Source organism: Bacillus rossius (assembly GCF_032445375.1).
Source record: "Bacillus rossius redtenbacheri isolate Brsri chromosome 4 unlocalized genomic scaffold, Brsri_v3 Brsri_v3_scf4_1, whole genome shotgun sequence".
NCBI classification, from domain to species: domain Eukaryota; kingdom Metazoa; phylum Arthropoda; class Insecta; order Phasmatodea; family Bacillidae; genus Bacillus; species Bacillus rossius.
In genome coordinates, this window is record NW_026962010.1 from 22,602,203 (window position 1) to 22,625,354 (window position 23,152).

At 38.1% G+C, this 23,152-nt stretch overlaps 1 protein-coding gene across 2 annotated transcripts in view; it reads left to right on the top strand.

The window, feature by feature from the left end:
* The window catches only part of LOC134541568 (hsp90 co-chaperone Cdc37), a 70,909-nt gene that overhangs the window by 44,269 nt on the left and 3,488 nt on the right, over nucleotides 1-23,152 (top strand). For both annotated transcript variants that reach the window (XM_063385083.1, XM_063385084.1), the window contains exon 5: nucleotides 20,341-20,456. In XM_063385083.1, coding sequence (XP_063241153.1) covers nucleotides 20,341-20,456 — 116 coding nt within the window. The remainder of the gene's footprint in view (nucleotides 1-20,340; nucleotides 20,457-23,152) is intronic.

Consider the following 23,152-nt stretch of genomic DNA (forward strand, 5'->3'; position numbering starts at 1 on the left):
TTGTTTTGCTTCACAAAACAACGATTAAGTTAAATGAATGCAATTGGAAGGTTTTACAACATGAAGTATCCTGAAGGGGAAGGGGAAATCCACCTCACTTTACCTCAATGACGTTAACAATTAGAAACATAAAAAAAAAGCAATGGCCCTTGTAAGGGACAGGCAGAGTGTCAGACGTGTTGTGCGAGAACAATTAAGCCTAAAAAAAAACCTAAAGAAATAAGCGTAAATATCAGAAATACAAAAATACACACCTTTATTATCCTTTAAATCAAGCCCCATATGAATGTAGAGGGGCAACACATAACAAGAATTACGAAAGAAATAATTATGTAAACAGGTACTGGTGAGCAATACAAATAGCCAATATACAAATGTTATGTGCTAACGTTATTTAAATCAAGCAATTGCAGATAGAATGCTGTCTGTCCGGACGTGAGAGGTGCGGCGGAGAAAAACTGCAAACGCCCCAACGGAAAATGGGTCGAAAGCAAAAAAAAACAAAATCAAAGAAATGAACAAGGTGAAACACACTGGCAATGCAAACCAGAAAATTACGAAACAAATTCGGTGTCCAGCAAACATTACTTTATGAGGCCAAAAGGAGGCAAGCCAAACATGACGCAGAAGGCAAACTACAGAATGATAAAAAAAAAAAAATAAAATAATGTAAGACACCGACCAGAGATCACCTCCTATCCAATTATAGCCATATATATAAAAAATAGGGATGGGACGAATCCACATTTTGGTCGAATCCGAATCCTTGTTCGAATCCTCAGTGTTTGTCATCGAATCTCGAATCCCAGTCCCACACTAAACTTCACCACATGTTATTAAAAAAAATTCACACATTTTAAAAAATTACATAGGCCTATGTATTAAAAAAAATCACATGTGTATTTATAAAATTATAAAATAAGTGCATAGTGTATACACCTGATATAAAATAGAGACAAATAACCTCAAAAACCACACACGTAAGTTTGCATCTGTCTAATTCTCTGTTAAATTAATCCTTCCTATGTTTTCAATAAAATACGTTTGTATAGCAGACACCATTTAAAAAAAGTTGTTTTTTTCTGCAATGTTATATTATTGAAAGTTGGAAATGATAGAGTAGTTATGCTAGTTGACAAAATGCAGCGTAGTTTATCTTATGTTTGTGCCATTACCGTTACCTTTATAATATAGTTTAGGTATACCTACAATTTTCTAGAGCTGGACGAACCTCAGTTCTCTGGTTTCGAACCGAGCCGAGCCGAACCGAACCTCATACAGAAATAATTGTTTTCAATTAAAATGAACCGATGACCAGCATTTTGGTCTTTAACTGAGTGGTGAGAAAGAAAGATTCTCCAGCCATATGTAAAATTAAAACATTATATAGCTTAGCTTATATATATACCAACTTTTAATTCGTGAAGAAGTTACATCTAAATTTCAAAAACACTATATTCCTTTTTAAGTGTACACTAACCTTCATTTAAAAAAAATATTATAAAGATGACGAACATTCACTGAGGTGAAGTTAGATTCGAATCTCAGATTCGTTTTCCAACGCGTACCATAATTATAGTACACCAAGATAAAACCGAACGAAAATGATACAGGGCTTCTCTGCAAGAAGGACATAAGGAAAATAAATGGTAAATATGTATTTAAAAAGGAAAATTTATTATAAACAAACTAAATAATTATAAACACTACCAAAATATATTAATATTTTTATGAACCGGAGGAAAGGGGAATATAAAATAAGTATTTGAGTAAAATATAGCATATCAGATTCGTTTTGACAGAGGTTTCTGCTCTATGTACAGCCCTGTCAAATTAGCAAAATTCAATGACATAGTGTGGATATTGCCAAATTCAAGGCGTTTTTTAAGGTGACTCGATTTGCGTACCGTATAGAGACGTACCTCACCTTAAAAAGCACACATTTGAGTAAAATATTGCATATCAGATTCGTTTTGACAGAGGTTTGATCTCCATGTACACTCCTGTCAAATTACCAATATTCACTGACATAGTGTGGATATTGCCAAGTTCAAGACGTTTTTTAAGGTGACTCGAATTGCGTACCGTATAGAGACGTACCTCACCTTAAAAAGCACACATTTGAGTAAAATATTGCATATCAAATTCGTTTTGACAGAGGTTTCTGCTCCATGTACAGCCCTGTCAAAATACCAATATTCACTGACATAGTGTGGATATTGCCAAGTTCAAGCCTTTTTTTAAGGTGACTCGACTTGCGTACCGTATAGAGACGTACCTCACCTTAAAAAGCACACATTTGAGTAAAATATAGCATATCAGATTCGTTTTGACAGAGGTTTCTGCTCCATGTACAGCCCTGTCAAAATACCAATAATCACTGACATAGTGTGGATATTGCCAAGTTCAAGCCGTTTTTTAAGGTGACTCGACTTGCGTACCGTATAGAGACGTACCTCACCTTAAAAAGCACACATTTGAGTAAAATATTGCATATCAAATTCGTTTTGACAGAGGTTTCTGCTCCATGTACAGCACTGTCAAAATACCAATATTCATTGACATAGTGTGGATATTGCCAAGTTTTTAGCCGTTTATTAAGGTGACTCGACTTGCGTACCGTATAGAGAAGTACCTCACCTTAAAAAGCACACATTTGAGTAAAATATTGCATATCAGATTCGTTTTGAAAGAGGTTTGTGCTCCATGTACAGCACTGTCAAATTACCAATATTCACTGACAATGTGTTGATATTGCCAACTTCAAGGCGTTTTTTAAGGTGACTCGAATTGCGTACCCTATAGAGACATACCTGACCTTAAATAGCACACATTTGAGTAAAATATTGCATATCAGATTCGTTTTGACAGAGGTTTCTGCTCCATGTACAGCCCTGTCAAAATACCAATATTCACTGACATAGTGTGGATATTGCCAAGTTCAAGCCGTTTTTTAAGGTGACTCGACTTGCGTACCGTATAGAGACGTACCTCACCTTAAATAGCTTACATTTGAGTAAAATATTGCATATCAGATTCGTTTTGACAGAGGTTTGTGCTGCATATACAGTTCAGTAAAAAAAGCTATATTCACTACCAATGTTTCGAAATCGCCAAGTTCAAGACTTTTTTTAAGGTGACTCGAATTGCGTACCCTATAGAGACGTACCTGACCTTAAATAGCACACATTTGAGTAAAATAAAGCATATCAGATTCGTTTTGACAGAGGTTTCTGCTCCATGTACAGCCCTGTCAAAATACCAATATTCACTGACATAGTGTGATAATTGCCAAGTTCAAGCCGTTTTTTAAGGTGACTCGACTTGCGTACCGTATAGAGACGTACCTCACCTTAAATAGCTTACATTTGAGTAAAATATTGCCTATCAGATTCGTTTTGACAGAGGTTTCTGCTCCATGTACAGCCCTGTCAAAATACCAATATTCACTGACATAGTGTGGATATTGCCAAGTTCAAGCCTTTTTTTAAGGTGACTCGACTTGCGTACTGTATAGAGATGTACCTCACCTTAAAAAGCACACATTTGAGTTAAATATAGCATATCAGATTCGTTTTGACAGAGGTTTCTGCTCCATGTACAGCCCTGTCAAATTACCAATATTCACTGACAATGTGTTGATATTGCCAACTACAAGGCGTTTTTTAAGGTGCCTCGAATTGCGTACCCTATAAAGACGTACCTGACCTTAAATAGCACACATTGGAGTAAAATATAGCATATCAGATTCGTTTTGACAGTGGTTTCTGCTCCATGTACAGCCCTGTCAAAATACCAATATTCACTGACATAGTGTGGATATTGCCAAGTTCAAGCCGTTTTTTAAGGTGACTCGACTTGCGTACCGTATAGAGACGTACCTGACCTTAAATAGCACACATTTGAGTAAAATATAGCATATCAGATTCGTTTTGACAGAGGTTTCTGCTCCATGTACAGCCCTGTCAAAATACCAATATTCACTGACATAGTGTGGATATTGCCAAGTTCAAGCCGTTTTTTAAGGTGACTCGACTTGCGTACCGTATAGAGACGTACCTCACCTTAAAAAGCACACATTTGAGTAAAATATAGCATATCAGATTCGTTTTGACAGATGTTTCTGCTCCATGTACAGCCCTGTCAAAATACCAATATTCACTGACATAGTGTGGATATTGCCAAGTTCAAGCCGTTTTTTAAGGTGACTCGACTTGCGTACCGTATAGAGACGTACCTTACCTTAAATAGCACACATTTGAGTAAAATATAGCATATCAGATTCGTTTTGACAGATGTTTCTGCTCCATGTACAGCCCTGTCAAAATACCAATATTCACTGACATAGTGTGGATATTGCCAAGTTCAAGCCGTTTTTTAAGGTGACTCGACTTGCGTACCGTATAGAGACGTACCTCACCTTAAAAAGCACACATTTGAGTAAAATATTGCATATCAGATTCGTTTTGACAGAGGTTTGTGCTCCATGTACAGCCCTTTCAAATTACCAATATTCACTGACAATGTGTTGATATTGCCAACTTCAAGGCGTTTTTTAAGGTGACTCGACTTGCGTACCGTATAGAGACGTACCTCACCTTAAATAGCACACATTTGAGTAAGATATTGCATATCAGATTCGTTTTGACAGAGGTTTCTGCTCCATGTACAGCCCTGTCAAAATACCAATATTCACTGACATAGTGTGGATATTGCCAAGTTCAAGCCGTTTTTTAAGGTGACTCGACTTGCGTACCGTATAGAGACGTACCTCACCTTAAAAAGCACACATTTGAGTAAAATATTGCATATCAGATTCGTTTTGACAGAGGTTTCTGCTCCATGTACAGCCCTGTCAAAATACCAATATTCACTGACATAGTGTGGATATTGCCAAGTTCAAGCCGTTTTTTAAGGTGACTCGACTTGCGTACCGTATAGAGACGTACCTCACCTTAAAAAGCACACATTTGAGTAAAATATTGCATATCAGATTCGTTTTGACAGAGGGTTCTGCTCCATGTACAGCCCTGTCAAAATACCAATATTCACTGACATAGTGTGGATATTGCCAAGTTCAAGCCGTTTTTTAAGGTGACTCGACTTGCGTACCGTATAGAGACGTACCTCACCTTAAAAAGCACACATTTGAGTAAAATATTGCATATCAGATTCGTTTTGACAGAGGTTTGTGCTCCATGTACAGCCCTGTCAAATTACCAATATTCACTGACAATGTGTTGATATTGCCAAATACAAGGCGTTTTTTAAGGTGCCTCGAATTGCATACCCTATAGAGACGTACCTGACCTTAAATAGTACACATTTGAGTAAAATATAGCATATCAGATTCGTTTTGACAGAGGTTTCTGCTCCATGTACAGCCCTGTCAAAATACCAATATTTACTGATATAGTGTTTATATTGCCAAGTTCAAGCCGTTTTTTAAGGTGACTCGACTTGCGTACCGTATAGAGACGTACCTTACCTTAAAAAGCACACATTTGAGTAAAATATTGCATATCAGATTCGTTTTGACAGAGGTTTCTGCTCCATGTACAGCCCTGTCAAAATACCAATATTCACTGACATAGTGTGGATATTGCCAAGTTCAAGCCGTTTTTTAAGGTGACTCGACTTGCGTACCCTATAGAGACGTACCACACCTTAAATAGCACACATTTGAGTAAAATATAGCATATCAGATTCGTTTTGACAGAGGTTTCTGCTCCATGTACAGCCCTGTCAAAATACCAATATTCACTGACATAGTGTGGATATTGCCAAGTTCAAGCCGTTTTTTAAGGTGACTCGACTTGCGTACCGTATAGAGACGTACCTCACCTTAAAAAGCACACATTTGAGTAAAATATTGCATATCAGATTCGTTTTGACAGAGGTTTCTGCTCCATGTACAGCCCTGTCAAAATACCAATATTCACTGACATAGTGTGGATATTGCCAAGTTCAAGCCGTTTTTTAAGGTGACTCGACTTGCGTACCGTATAGAGACGTACCTCACCTTAAAAAGCACACATTTGAGTAAAATATGGCATATCAGATTCGTTTTAACAGAGGTTTCTGCTTCATGTACAGGCCTGTCAAAATACCAATATTCATTGACATAGTGTGGATATTGCCAAGTTCAAGCCGTTTTTTAAGGTGTCTCGACGTGCGTACCGTAAAGAGACGTACCTGACCTTAAAAAGCACACATTTGAGTAAAATATTGCATATCAGATTCGTTTTGACAGAGGTTTCTGCTCCATGTACAGCCCTGTCAAAATACCAATATTCACTGACATAGTGTGGATTTTGCCAAGTTCAAGCCGTTTTTTAAGGTGACTCGACTTGCGTGCCGTATAGAGACGTACCTTACCTTAAAAAGCACACATTTGAGTAAAATATTGGATATCAGATTCGTTTTGACAGAGGTTTCTGCTCCATGTACAGCCCTGTCAAAATACCAATATTCACTGACATAGTGTGGATATTGCCAAGTTCAAGCCGTTTTTTAAGGTGACTGGACTTGCGTACCGTATAGAGACGTACCTCACCTTAAAAAGCACACATTTGAGTAAAATATTGCATATCAGATTTGTTTTGACAGAGGTTTCTGCTCCATGTACAGCCCTGTCAAAATACAAATATTCACTGACATAGTGCGGATATTGCCAAGTTCAAGCCGTTTTTTAAGGTGACTCGACTTGCGTACCGTATAGAGATGTGCCTCACCTTAAAAAGCACACATTTGAGTAAAATATTGCATATCAGATTCGTTTTGACAGAGGTTTCTGCTACATGTACAGCCCTGTCAAAATACCAATATTCACTGACATAGTGTAGATATTGCCAAGTTCAAGCCGTTTTTTAAGGTGACTCGACTTGCGTACCCTATAGAGACGTACCTCACCTTAAATAGCACACATTTGAGTAAAATATAGCATATCAGATTCGTTTTGACAGAGGTTTCTGCTCCATGTACAGCCCTGTCAAAATACCAATATTCACTGACAATGTGTTGATATTGCCAACTACAAGGCGTTTTTTAGGGTGCCTCGAATTGCATACCCTATAGAGACGTACCTGGCCTTAAATAGTACACATTTGAGTAAAATATAGCATATCAGATTCGTTTTGACAGAGGTTTCTGCTCCATGTACAGCCCTGTCAAAATACCAATATTCACTGATATAATGTGGATATTACAAATTTCAAGCCGTTTTTTAAGGTGACTCGACTTGCGTACCGTATAGAGACGTACCTTACCTTAAAAAGCACACATTCGAGTGAAATATTGCATATCAGATTCGTTTTGACAGAGGTTTCTGCTCCATGTACAGCCCTGTCAAAATACCAATATTCACTGACATAGTGTGGATATTGCCAAGTTCAAGCCGTTTTTTAAGGTGACTCGACTTGCGTACCCTATAGAGACGTACCACACCTTAAATAGCACACATTTGAGTAAAATATAGCATATCAGATTCGTTTTGACAGAGGTTTCTGCTCCATGTACAGCCCTGTCAAAATACCAATATTCACTGACATAGTGTGGATATTGCCTAGTTCAAGCCGTTTTTTAAGGTGACTCGACTTGCGTACCGTATAGAGACGTACCTCACCTTAAAAAGCACACATTTGAGTAAAATATAGCATATCAGATTCGTTTTGACAGAGGTTTCTGCTCCATGTACAGCCCTGTCAAAATACCAATATTCACTGACATAGTGTGGATATTGCCAAGTTCAAGCCGTTTTTTAAGGTGACTCGACTTGCGTACCGTATAAAGACGTACCTCACCTTAAAAAGCACACATTTGAGTAAAATATTGCATATCAAATTCGTTTTGACAGAGGTTTCTGCTCCATGTACAGCACTGTCAAAATACCAATATTCATTGACATAGTGTGGATATTGCCAAGTTTTTAGCCGTTTATTAAGGTGACTCGACTTGCGTACCGTATAGAGAAGTACCTCACCTTAAAAAGCACACATTTGAGTAAAATATTGCATATCAGATTCGTTTTGAAAGAGGTTTGTGCTCCATGTACAGCACTGTCAAATTACCAATATTCACTGACAATGTGTTGATATTGCCAAATTCAAGCTGTTTTTTAAGGTGACTCGACTTGCGTACCGTATAGAGACGTACCTCACCTTAAATAGCACACATTTGAGTAAAATATAGCATATCAGATTCGTTTTGACAGATGTTTCTGCTCCATGTACAGCCCTGTCAAAATACCAATATTCACTGACATAGTGTGGATATTGCCAAGTTCAAGCCGTTTTTTAAGGTGACTCGACTTGCGTACCGTATAGAGACGTACCTCACCTTAAAAAGCACACATTTGAGTAAAATATTGCATATCAGATTCGTTTTGACAGAGGTTTGTGCTCCATGTACAGCCCTTTCAAATTACCAATATTCACTGACAATGTGTTGATATTGCCAACTTCAAGGCGTTTTTTAAGGTGACTCGAATTGCGTACCCTATAGAGACGTACCTCACCTTAAATAGCACACATTTGAGTAAAATATAGCATATCAGATTCGTTTTGACAGAGGTTTCTGCTCCATGTACAGCCCTGTCAAAATACCAATATTCACTGACATAGTGTGGATATTGCCAAGTTCAAGCCGTTTTTTACGGTGACACGACTTGCGTACCGTATAGAGACGTACCTCACCTTAAAAAGCACACATTTGAGTAAAATATTGCATATCAGATTCGTCTTGACAGAGGTTTCTGCTCCATGTACAGCTCTGTCAAAATACCAATATTCATTGACATAGTGTGGATATTGCCAAGTTCAAGCCGTTTTTTAAGGTGACTCGACTTGCGTACCGTATAGAGACGTACCTTACCTTAAATAGCACACATTTGAGTAAAATATAGCATATCAGATTCGTTTTGACAGATGTTTCTGCTCCATGTACAGCCCTGTCAAAATACCAATATTCACTGACATAGTGTGGATATTGCCAAGTTCAAGCCGTTTTTTAAGGTGACTCGACTTGCGTACCGTATAGAGACGTACCTCACCTTAAAAAGCACACATTTGAGTAAAATATTGCATATCAGATTCGTTTTGACAGAGGTTTGTGCTCCATGTACAGCCCTTTCAAATTACCAATATTCACTGACAATGTGTTGATATTGCCAACTTCAAGGCGTTTTTTAAGGTGACTCGACTTGCGTACCGTATAGAGACGTACCTCACCTTAAATAGCACACATTTGAGTAAAATATTGCATATCAGATTCGTGTTGACAGAGGTTTCTGCTCCATGTACAGCCCTGTCAAAATACCAATATTCACTGACATAGTGTGGATATTGCCAAGTTCAAGCCGTTTTTTAAGGTGACTCGACTTGCGTACCGTATAGAGACGTACCTCACCTTAAAAAGCACACATTTGAGTAAAATATTGCATATCAGATTCGTTTTGACAGAGGTTTCTGCTCCATGTACAGCCCTGTCAAAATACCAATATTCACTGACATAGTGTGGATATTGCCAAGTTCAAGCCGTTTTTTAAGGTGACTCGACTTGCGTACCGTATAGAGACGTACCTCACCTTAAAAAGCACACATTTGAGTAAAATATAGCATATCAGATTCGTTTTGACAGATGTTTCTGCTCCATGTACAGCCCTGTCAAAATACCAATATTCACTGACATAGTGTGGATATTGCCAAGTTCAAGCCGTTTTTTAAGGTGACTCGACTTGCGTACCGTATAGAGACGTACCTCACCTTAAAAAGCACACATTTGAGTAAAATATTGCATATCAGATTCGTTTTGACAGAGGTTTGTGCTCCATGTACAGCCCTGTCAAATTACCAATATTCACTGACAATGTGTTGATATTGCCAAATACAAGGCGTTTTTTAAGGTGCCTCGAATTGCATACCCTATAGAGACGTACCTGACCTTAAATAGTACACATTTGAGTAAAATATAGCATATCAGATTCGTTTTGACAGATGTTTCTGCTCCATGTACAGCCCTGTCAAAATACCAATATTCACTGACATAGTGTGGATATTGCCAAGTTCAAGCCGTTTTTTAAGGTGACTCGACTTGCGTACCGTATAGAGACGTACCTCACCTTAAAAAGCACACATTTGAGTAAAATATTGCATATCAGATTCGTTTTGACAGAGGTTTCTGCTCCATGTACAGCCCTGTCAAAATACCAATATTCACTGACATAGTGCGGATATTGCCAAGTTCAAGCCGTTTTTTAAGGTGACTCGACTTGCGTACCGTATAGAGACGTACCTCACCTTAAAAAGCACACATTTGAGTAAAATATGGCATATCAGATTCGTTTTAACAGAGGTTTCTGCTTCATGTACAGGCCTGTCAAAATACCAATATTCATTGACATAGTGTGGATATTGCCAAGTTCAAGCCGTTTTTTAAGGTGTCTCGACGTGCGTACCGTAAAGAGACGTACCTGACCTTAAAAAGCACACATTTGAGTAAAATATTGCATATCAGATTCGTTTTGACAGAGGTTTCTGCTCCATGTACAGCCCTGTCAAAATACCAATATTCACTGACATAGTGTGGATTTTGCCAAGTTCAAGCCGTTTTTTAAGGTGACTCGACTTGCGTGCAGTATAGAGACGTACCTTACCTTAAAAAGCACACATTTGAGTAAAATATTGGATATCAGATTCGTTTTGACAGAGGTTTCTGCTCCATGTACAGCCCTGACAAAATACCAATATTCACTGACATAGTGTGGATATTGCCAAGTTCAAGCCGTTTTTTAAGGTGACTGGACTTGCGTACCGTATAGAGACGTACCTCACCTTAAAAAGCACACATTTGAGTAAAATATTGCATATCAGATTTGTTTTGACAGAGGTTTCTGCTCCATGTACAGCCCTGTCAAAATACCAATATTCACTGACATAGTGTAGATATTGCCAAGTTCAAGCCGTTTTTTAAGGTGACTCGACTTGCGTACCCTATAGAGACGTACCTCACCTTAAATAGCACACATTTGAGTAAAATATAGCATATCAGATTCGTTTTGACAGAGGTTTCTGCTCCATGTACAGCCCTGTCAAAATACCAATATTCACTGACAATGTGTTGATATTGCCAACTACAAGGCGTTTTTTAGGGTGCCTCGAATTGCATACCCTATAGAGACGTACCTGGCCTTAAATAGTACACATTTGAGTAAAATATAGCATATCAGATTCGTTTTGACAGAGGTTTCTGCTCCATGTACAGCCCTGTCAAAATACCAATATTCACTGATATAATGTGGATATTACAAATTTCAAGCCGTTTTTTAAGGTGACTCGACTTGCGTACCGTATAGAGACGTACCTTACCTTAAAAAGCACACATTCGAGTAAAATATTGCATATCAGATTCGTTTTGACAGAGGTTTCTGCTCCATGTACAGCCCTGTCAAAATACCAATATTCACTGACATAGTGTGGATATTGCCAAGTTCAAGCCGTTTTTTAAGGTGACTCGACTTGCGTACCCTATAGAGACGTACCACACCTTAAATAGCACACATTTGAGTAAAATATAGCATATCAGATTCGTTTTGACAGAGGTTTCTGCTCCATGTACAGCCCTGTCAAAATACCAATATTCACTGACATAGTGTGGATATTGCCTAGTTCAAGCCGTTTTTTAAGGTGACTCGACTTGCGTACCGTATAGAGACGTACCTCACCTTAAAAAGCACAGATTTGAGTAAAATATTGCCTATCAGATTCGTTTGACAGAGGTTTCTGCTCCATGTACAGCCCTGTCAAAATACCAATATTCACTGACATAGTGTGGATATTGCCAAGTTCAAGCCGTTTTTAATGTGACTCGACTTGCGTACCGTATAGAGACGTACCTCACCTTAAAAAGCACACATTTGAGTAAAATATTGCCTATCAGATTCGTTTTGACAGAGGTTTCTGCTCCATGTACAGCCCTGTCAAAATACCAATATTCACTGACATAGTGTGGATATTGCCAAGTTCAAGCCTTTTTTTAAGGTGACTCGACTTGCGTACCGTATAGAGACGTACCTCACCTTAAAAAGCACACATTTGAGTAAAATATAGCATATCAGATTCGTTTTGACAGAGGTTTCTGCTCCATGTACAGCCCTGTCAAAATACCAATATTCACTGACATAGTGTGGATATTGCCAAGTTCAAGCCGTTTTTTAAGGTGACTCGACTTGCGTACCGTATAAAGACGTACCTCACCTTAAAAAGCACACATTTGAGTAAAATATTGCATATCAAATTCGTTTTGACAGAGGTTTCTGCTCCATGTACAGCACTGTCAAAATACCAATATTCATTGACATAGTGTGGATATTGCCAAGTTTTTAGCCGTTTATTAAGGTGACTCGACTTGCGTACCGTATAGAGAAGTACCTCACCTTAAAAAGCACACATTTGAGTAAAATATTGCATATCAGATTCGTTTTGAAAGAGGTTTGTGTTCCATGTACAGCACTGTCAAATTACCAATATTCACTGACAATGTGTTGATATTGCCAAATTCAAGGCGTTTTTTAAGGTGACTCGAATTGCGTACCCTATAGAGACATACCTGACCTTAAATAGCACACATTTGAGTAAAATATAGCATATCAGATTCGTTTTGACAGAGGTTTCTGCTCCATGTACAGCCCTGTCAAAATACCAATATTCACTGACATAGTGTGGATATTGCCAAGTTCAAGCCGTTTTTTAAGGTGACTCGACTTGCGTACCGTATAGAGACGTACCTCACCTTAAAAAGCACACATTTGAGTAAAATATTGCATATCAACACATTGTCAGTGAATATTGGTAATTTGACAGGGCTGTACATGGAGCACAAACCTCTGTCAAAACGAATCTGATATGCAATATTTTACTCAAATGTGTGCTTTTTAAGGTGAGGTACGTCTCTATACGGTACGCAAGTCGAGTCACCTTAAAAAACGGCTTGAACTTGGCAATATCCACACTATGTCAGTAAATATTGGTATTTTGACAGGGCTGTACATGGAGCAGAAACCTCTGTCAAAACGAATCTGATATGCAATATTTTACTCAAATGTGTGCTTTTTAAGGTAAGGTACGTCTCTATACGGTACGCAAGTCGAGTCACCTTAAAAAACGGCTTGAACTTGGCAATATCCACACTATGTCAGTGAATATTGGTATTTTGACAGGGCTGTACATGGAGCAGAAACCTCTGTCAAAACGAATGTGATATGCTATATTTTACTCAAATGTGTGCTATTTAAGGTCAGGTACGTCTCTATAGGGTACCCAATTCGAGGCACCTTAAAAAACGCCTTGTAGTTGGCGATATCAACACATTGTCAGTGAATATGGTAATTTGACAGGGCTGTACATGGAGCACAAACCTCTGTCAAAACGAATCTGATATGCTATATTTTACTCAAATGTGTGCTTTTTAAGGTGAGGTACGTCTCTATACGGTACGCAAGTAGAGTCACCTTAAAAAACGGCTTGAACTTGGCAATATCCACACTATGTCAGTTTATATTGGTATTTTGACAGGGCTGTACATGGAGCAGAAACCTCTGTCAAAACGAATCTGATATGCAATATTTTACTCAAATGTGTGCTTTTTAAGGTGAGGTACGTCTCTATACGGTTTGCAAGTCGAGTCACCTTAAAAAACGGCTTAAACTTGGCAATATCCACACTATGTCAGTGAATATTGGTATTTTGACATGGCTGTACATGGAGCAGAAACCTCTGTCAAAACGAATCTGATATGCTATATTTTACTCAAATGTGTGCTATTTAAGGTCAGGTACGTCTCTATACGGCACGCACGTCGAGTCACCTTAAAAAAAGGCTTGATCTTGGCAATATCCACACTATGTCAATGAATATTGGTATTTTGACAGGGCTGTACATGGAGCAGAAACCTCTGTCAAAACGAATCTGATATGCAATATTTTACTCAAATGTGTGCTTTTTAAGGTAAGGTACATCTCTATACGGTACGCAAGTCGAGTCACCTTAAAAAACGGCTTGAACTTGGCAATATCCACACTATGTCAGTGAATATTGGTATTTTGACAGGGCTGTACATGGAGCAGAAACCTCTGTCAAAACGAATCTGATATGCTATATTTTACTCAAATGTGTACTATTTAAGGTCAGGTACGTCTCTATAAAGTATGCAATTCGAGGCACCTTAAAAAACGCCTTGTAGTTGGCAATATCAACACATTGTCAGTGAATATTGGTAATTTGACAGGGCTGTACATGGAGCACAAACCTCTGTCAAAACGAATCTGATATGCAATATTTTACTCAAATGTGTGCTTTTTAAGGTGAGGTACGTCTCTATACGGTACGCAAGTCGAGTCACCTTAAAAAACGGCTTGAACTTGGCAATATCCACACTATGTCAGTGAATATTGGTATTTTGACAGGGCTGTACATGGAGCAAAAACCTCTGTCAAAACGAATCTGATATGCAATATTTTACTCAAATGTGTGCTTTTTAAGGTGAGGTACGTCTCTATACGGTTCGCAATTCGAGTCACCTTAAAAAACGGCTTGAACTTGGCAATATCCACACTATGTCAGTGAATATTGGTATTTTGACATGGCTGTACATGGAGCACAAACCTCTGTCAAAACGAATCTGATATGCAATATTTTAATCAAATGTGTGCTTTTTAAGGTGAGGTACGTCTCTATACGGTACGCAAGTCGAGTCACCTTAAAAAACGGCTTGAACTTGGCAATATCCACACTATGTCAGTGAATATTGGTATTTTGACAGGGCTGTACATGGAGCAGAAACCACTGTCAAAACGAATCTGATATGCTATATTTTACTCCAATGTGTGCTATTTAAGGTCAGGTACGTCTTTATAGGGTACGCAATTCGAGGCACCTTAAAAAACGCCTTGTAGTTGGCAATATCAACACATTGTCAGTGAATATTGGTAATTTGACAGGGCTGTACATGGAGCAGAAACCTCTGTCAAAACGAATCTGATATGCTATATTTTACTCAAATGTGTGCTTTTTAAGGTGAGGTACATCTCTATACAGTACGCAAGTCGAGTCACCTTAAAAAAAGGCTTGAACTTGGCAATATCCACACTATGTCAGTGAATATTGGTATTTTGACAGGGCTGTACATGGAGCAGAAACCTCTGTCAAAACGAATCTGATAGGCAATATTTTACTCAAATTGTGTGCTTTTTAAGGTGAGGTACGTCTCTATACGGTACGCAAGTCGAGTCACCTTAAAAAACGCCTTGAAGTTGGCAATATCAACACATTGTCAGTGAATATTGGTAATTTGACAGGGCTGTACATGGAGCACAAACCTCTGTCAAAACGAATCTGATTTGCAATATTTTACTCAAATGTGTGCTTTTTAAGTTGAGGTACGTCTCTATACGGTACGCAAGTCGAGTCACCTTAAAAAACGGCTTGAACTTGGCAATATCCACACTATGTCTGTGAATAATGGTATTTTGACAGGGCTGTACATGGAGCAGAAACCTCTGTCAAAACGAATCTGATATGCAATATTTTACTCAAATGTGTGCTTTTTAAGGTGAGGTACGTCTCTATACGGTACGCAAGTCGAGTCACCTTAAAAAAAGGCTTGAACTTGGCAATATCCACACTATGTCAGTGAATATTGGTATTTTGACAGGGCTGTACATGGAGCAGAAACCTCTGTCAAAACGAATCTGATATGCTATATTTTACTCAAATGTGTACTATTTAAGGTCAGGTACGTCTCTATAAAGTATGCAATTCGAGGCACCTTAAAAAACGCCTTGTAGTTGGCAATATCAACACATTGTCAGTGAATATTGGTAATTTGACAGGGCTGTACATGGAGCACAAACCTCTGTCAAAACGAATCTGATATGCTATATTTTACTCAAATGTGTGCTTTTTAAGGTGAGGTACGTCTCTATAGGGTACGCAAGTCGAGTCACCTTAAAAAACGGCTTGAACTTGGCAATATCCACACTATGTCAGTGAATATTGGTATTTTGACAGGGCTGTACATGGAGCAGAAACCTCTGTCAAAACGAATATGATATGCAATATTTTACTCAAATGTGTGCTATTTAAGGTCAGGTACGTCTCTATAGGGTACGCAATTCGAGTCACCTTAAAAAACGCCTTGAAGTTGGCAATATCAACACATTGTCAGTGAATATTGGTAATTTGACAGGGCTGTACATGGAGCACAAACCTCTGTCAAAACGAATCTGATATCCAATATTTTACTCAAATGTGTGCTTTTTAAGGTGAGGTACGTCTCTATACGGTACGCAAGTCGAGTCACCTTAAAAAACGGCTTGAACTTGGCAATATCCACACTATGTAAGTGAATATTGGTATTTTGACAGGGCTGTACATGGAGCAGAAACCTCTGTCAAAACGAATCTGATATGCTATATTTTACTCAAATGTGTGCTATTTAAGGTCAGGTACGTCTCTATAGGGTACGCAATTCGAGTCACCTTAAAAAACGCCTTAAAGTTGGCAATATCAACACATTGTCAGTGAATATTGGTAATTTGACAGGGCTGTACATGGAGCACAAACCTCTGTCAAAACGAATCTGATATGCAATATTTTACTCAAATGTGTGCTTTTTAAGGTGAGGTACGTCTCTATACGGTACGCAAGTCGAGTCACCTTAAAAAACGGCTTGAACTTGGCAATATCCACACTATGTCAGTAAATATTGGTATTTTGACAGGGCTGTACATGGAGCAGAAACCTCTGTCAAAACGAATCTGATATGCAATATTTTACTCAAATGTGTGCTATTTAAGGTGAGGTACGTCTCTATACGGTACGCAAGTCGAGTCACTTTAAAAAACGGCTTGAACTTGGCAATATCCACACTATGTAAGTGAATATTGGTATTTTGACAGGGCTGTACATGGAGCAGAAACCTCTGTCAAAACGAATCTGATATGCTTTATTTTACTCAAATGTGTGCTATTTAAGGTCAGGTACGTCTCTATAGGGTACGCAATTCGAGTCACCTTAAAAAACGCCTTGAAGTTGGCAATATCAACACATTGTCAGTGAATATTGGTAATTTGACAGGGCTGTACATGGAGCACAAACCTCTGTCAAAACGAATCTGATATGCAATATTTTACTCAAATGTGTGCTTTTTAAGGTGAGGTACGTCTCTATACGGTACGCAAGTCGAGTCACCTTAAAAAACGGCTTGAACTTGGCAATATCCACACTATGTCAATGAATATTGGTATTTTGACAGGGCTGTACATGGAGCAGAAACCTCTGTCAAAACGAATCTGATATGCTATATTTTACTCAAATGTGTGCTTTTTAAGGTGAGGTACGTCTCTATAGGGTACGCAAGTCGAGTCACCTTAAAAAACGGCTTGAACTTGGCAATATCCACACTATGTCAGTGAATATTGGTATTTTGACAGGGCTGTACATGGAGCACAAACCTCTGTCAAAACGAATCTGATATGCAATATTTTACTCAAATGTGTGCTTTTTAAGGTGAGGTACGTCTCTATACGGTACGCAAGTGGAGCACCTTAAAAAACGGCTTGAACTTGGCAATATCCACACTATGTCAGTGAATATTGGTATTTTGACAGGGCTGTACATGGAGCAGAAACCTCTGTCAAAACGAATCTGATATGCTATATTTTACTCAAATGTGTGCTTTTTAAGGTGAGGTACGTCTCTATAGGGTACGCAAGTCGAGTCACCTTAAAAAACGGCTTGTACTTGGCAATATCCACACTATGTCAGTGAATATTGGTATTTTGACAGGGCTGTACATGGAGCACAAACCTCTGTCAAATCGAATCTGATATGCAATATTTTACTCAAATGTGTGCTTTTTAAGGTGAGGTACGTCTCTATAGGGTACGCAATGCGAGTCACCTTAAAAAACGGCTTGAAGTTGGCTATATCCACACATTGTTAGTGAATATTGGTAATTTGACAAGGCTGTACATGGAGCAGAAACCTCTGTCAAAACGAATCTTATATTTTGAATTTTACTCAAATGTGTGCATTTTAAGGTGAGGTACTTCTCTATAGGGTACGTTATTCAAATCACATTGAATAACTTCTTTAACTTGCCGTTTTCGGCAATTTGGCAGTGATAATTGCTTACTAAACTGTTCTCTATATGGTGCAGTAAACTTTTTAAAACGTATTTTATATACCCCGTTCCCCCGGTTTTATAATTATATTAATTTTTTTCCAAGTGTTTATAATTATTTAATTTGTTTATAATAAATTTTTCTTGATAAATACATAATTTCATATTATTTCCTTATGTCCTTCTTGCACTGAAGCGCGGGATAATTTTCGTTCGGTTTTATCGTGGTGTACTATAATTATGGTACGCGTTGGAAAACGAATCTGAGATTCGAATCTAACTTCACCTCAGTCGAACATTCAGCATAAGGCCACATAACATATTTTTGTGGTAGACATAACCTAACATTTTTAATAAGTAAAACTTTTTAATAGGACATCAAAAAAAGGCGAATGTGAATTAAGTTACCTATCTACATTACAAAACCCGCTGTCTGCAGTTGCTGTTTTCTTGGAAGAATGCTGCTCGTTAGAAGAAACTTTAGACGGTTTTTTTTGGGGTGGTTCTGGGTCATCCGGGTCGTCATTATCTTTTCTCCATTTGGAAAACTTAAACGACGTTAGCCTGCTCATCGCAAATCACCTCAAGAACAATAATATTGTAAACGTAACGTAAAAAGTGTGGTTATAGAAATTTGCGTCGGAAAAAAGAAAACACGAGAAATAATGATGGCTGCCGCGACTACGCTAGTCAACTTAGTACCGTACTGTAACATTTACTGGACCAGTACTTTTAATACACAAGATTAAATTAATATTTTCATTACCTGACTGTTTAAACCAAAAAGGCCAAAGAAAATAAATACATCCCAGTAATTTAAAATACGTAATTTACGTAATCATTTCCTACCGCATTTGTCTTGTGTTAACTTGATCACGTTAGTTTTGCCGAAATACGAGAGTTCTCGTACATGCGCTTTAGTTTAACGTATGGGGTACGCAATCTTTGGTGATTTTACAACACTTCTCGTACACGCACTATAGTTAAAGGTATAATATACAATACCTTTGGCATTTGTACGATAGTTTATATTACGTAGTACGACAAATGCATACAAAATTCTCTAAAGTAATCATAAAACAAAGCGCGCCCATATGAAAAAATGCTATGCGAGTTATGCGACGATTCATAATTTTATTTTTATTTTGTCTGCGCTTGAAACTGTTGAGGCGACGATTATGCGATAAAAGTCGGAATATTACAAGTAATAGAATTTTGTTGAGCTGTTTTGTGAATGGTCTCAAATGGGGGTTAGAAAATTAGAAAAACGTATTTTTTTTAAACGATCGTTCGGTTTTTCGAATATATTTTAAAAGGTTTCGAACCGAACCGAACGTAAGGGTTCGGTTCGGTTCTAAATTTTCAAACTTCGCCCAGCACTACAATTATCAATTACTACCTAAAACTCTTAAAAACCCACCTCGGATCCTACGAATCCTCGAATCCATAGGATTCGGTATATTCGACGAATCCAAGATTCGAAAATCCCATCCCTAATAAAAAATCCAGATGGCGCTAGTGTCACATTCAGTAGGCCTGGAAGGAGGCGCCTAAATCACGCAGACGTCACGAGGGAGTGCGGGAGGGGGCTTTAAGAGGAACGAGGGAAGGGGAGGAGCCGGCGGGCGTCTGAATGCCGAAGCGCACGTTGCAAAGAAGGAAAACAAATTTAGTTTCTCTTTCACCCACAGATCTACAAATTAGTCTGCTTTTTTTCTTCTTGTTCTTGATGTAAATATCATGCTTGAACACTGTTTTGACATAAATTAATTTTGTATTTTATTTTCTCTATGCAAGGATAAGGGTCTGTTCTGTTTACACTTTCATTTTCAAAGCAAACCAGAAAATAATATTTAAGCCCTGCAACATTAAAATTACTTCAGGCTGTATGTTTTTTTTATAAGCTGTATTTCAATTGATATCTCACAAATTGCACATTATAAGAATAGTAATACTTAACAGTATGTGCAGTCAACACACACAGGAGCCAGTGGAAATGGAACACTCGGAAGGAAACATTGTAAGCTGTGTACAAAAAAGTAGTGCACACAACTAAAGTTTGCTTCTGTGCTGGGCTGTAGATGCGAAATCCCCACCACTTTGCTTTCGGCCATTTCTTGTATTCAGTGCAGTTGTTAACACTTGTGTGTTTTCCTCTTTCAGAAAGGTGAACTGATGGAACATGTTGCCCACCAATGCATCTGTATGCAGTACATCCTGGAGTTGGCGAAGCAACTAGATGTCGATCCCCGAGCATGCGTTTCCTCATTCTTCAGCAAGTGAGAACACTGAAATGTATATTTGGGTTCTCCTGTTAAAGCACTTAGATTATAGCTGAGCAGGATTCCAATTATTTTGGGAAATACGGAATGTATCTTTTCCAAAACGTTGAGGTGAAAATTGCAATTTTCCAGTATTTGTTTATTCCAGTTATTCATGCCCATGTGTCAGTACTGCTGTAACTATTTTCAAGTAAATACATTTACACAACCAATACGGCACCATTTTAGCATTTCCATTTCAAAACTATTAACAATAGCGTAAAAACATTTATTGGTACGATCTTAAACAACCACTTTATCCAGCATTTGAAACATACAATAGATAATCAAACTTATTTCACTACTCTTGTGAAATGGTAGCGGCACAATCAGGGCCCGTGAATAATAATACTAATTAAAAGTGTGAGATGAATTACAGTAGAATCTCGTTATAGCGAGCACGGTAATAGCGAGAACACGGCTATAACGAGGTATTTTTGAGGAATTTACGGCGTGATCGCTTGAAGCGCGCTTTTGTTATTTGTCTGCTTTATCTCCACCCCTCTCGCTCGCCACTAGACATCTTGCGGCGTTGACGCCTGTCACATTCTTCAGCCGTGCAGTCGCCACCTAAGTGCGTGGCTTTAAAAATAGAATCCCGTCCTTTCTTTCTTTTATCAAACTTCCGTTAGTTATCTGTGCCGTCTGCCGTGTGTAGACAAAGTTTGAGATTGGAACAGAAACAACGTAAGAAAGTATTTTTTACAAATTAGAAATATGTATGTTTTTGTTTTTATAATCGCGTATATTTTCACATTTTTTTTGTTATCTTAAAAGAGATAATATTAAAAAGCCGCTCTAATGAGATTTAATTGTTTCTTGGTTAACAACTATTAATTGTTTATATTCTATTTATTATTATTTACGCGACGTCATACTGCACGCGTACGCAATACGACTGGATTCGTTGCTACAACATAACATAGCAAATTATGCGGTATCAGAAGAAACGAGTAACGTAACGATAGTAACGAGTACTAATTGTTATAGTAACGAATACATACGGGTACACATTTTTTCGTTACTTTTACACCTCTAGTAGGCACTACCGTATTTATTTCCGAATCGCTAGGACAGTTTTCTTGTAACTTTTGTTTCGGTCAGTTGTTGGGGTATTTGTCCGGGAAAGGGGTGGTGATGGTTTGAGTTTAATCCCAAAGTTGACAGGTTTCTTTAAATGAAAAAGTATAGTTTTCCAGCGACTATTTCGTTTGAGGCGTACGTGCGTTGCCGCAGCCGCACTCCTGCTTTTTTGTAAGGAATTAAATCGCCGCGCTACACTAGCACTACCTGTTATCAACATCCCGAACCAACATGGCTGCCAGCAGACAGCCCGCGTCGGCAATAGATAGCAGGACAATGCTGCGTCGGCCGCGGGCTGAGATGCTATACTTACGTGGCGTGGTAGGGTATTCTGGTTATTTTGACGCAATCGGTGATCGCATCCGTACTTATGGGGTATCGTTTTAAAGAGAATTCACACATCTGCTCACAGAAATTAAGATTTCGTTAATATAACATGTTATTTTCCAATTATACAGGTTTAAACACAATTTTTATGCTATTTTCGGTTAATTTTTATTTTTTGGGGGCCAAAATTTGTCCAATTCGGTTATAGCGAGGACACGGTTATAGCGAGGATCAAACCCGGAACCGTGACACCTCGCTATAACGGGACTCTAGTGTAGTTGTTTTGTATTATGTATGGATAAATGGAAAAAAAAATTGTCCTCAACCAGACTACATCAACAAAAAATACGGGAACTCATATGTTATCTACAAAATGTGAACACGATTGTAGAAACAGTGTTCAAATGAACAGTTACGAATGATCCACCACATTGTTTACTCAGAAATAGCTTACTTGCTGCATTTATCTACAACGCTGTAAATGTTGCAACTTTTGACCTGAAAGCAAAATAAACAGACACAAATATAATTGAAGTGCCAGGTTCATGCCATTGTTTGTTGTTAATGTGTTTGTACTTTGTAATATTGTCAGATGGTTACGTGACCATCATAAATAACTAAAACAAGTGAAGAACTAAATTCGAAAATGTAAATATGAACTATTTTTGTCACTATTTGCTAATAACTAAGATCATTTTAATTTTGTGGTGATTACAAAAAAAATTAATTTAGTCATTTTGTGTGGTATTTTTGTAATAACTATCTGCCTCTTATCAATTTTTAAAACTTTTTTTGTGGAAACCAAAGTTCTCTATCCCGCCCAGCTCTACAAGTTTATCTTATTGAGTAACTAGCTGATGTACCCGTGTGTTGTTATGGAAGGCTACTACTCACTGCTCATTGTGCATGAATGGTGTGAAATATCGATAGTGTTGTTACAGTGACTATTCTTACCTGTGCCAGCTATTAAAACCTTTTTATTTAAATTTACTGTGATCATTTATTGAGTGAGTGACTGCCACACTACGTATGTCCACCAATGCTCCTGTGGGCAGTGGGTACGCCACTGCTGTGCTACATCAGTCCACCTCTGCCCCTCCTGGGTCCGCCACTTCCCCTTCTCTTTGGGGTGACTTTCGCTCCCACAAAATCAAGGTTTTTTTTTATTCTGGGAAAAATTTGCCTCAAACTGAAATTTAGTACAATGGTAATATCAGAGTTTTCTAGTAACATGTATATCACAC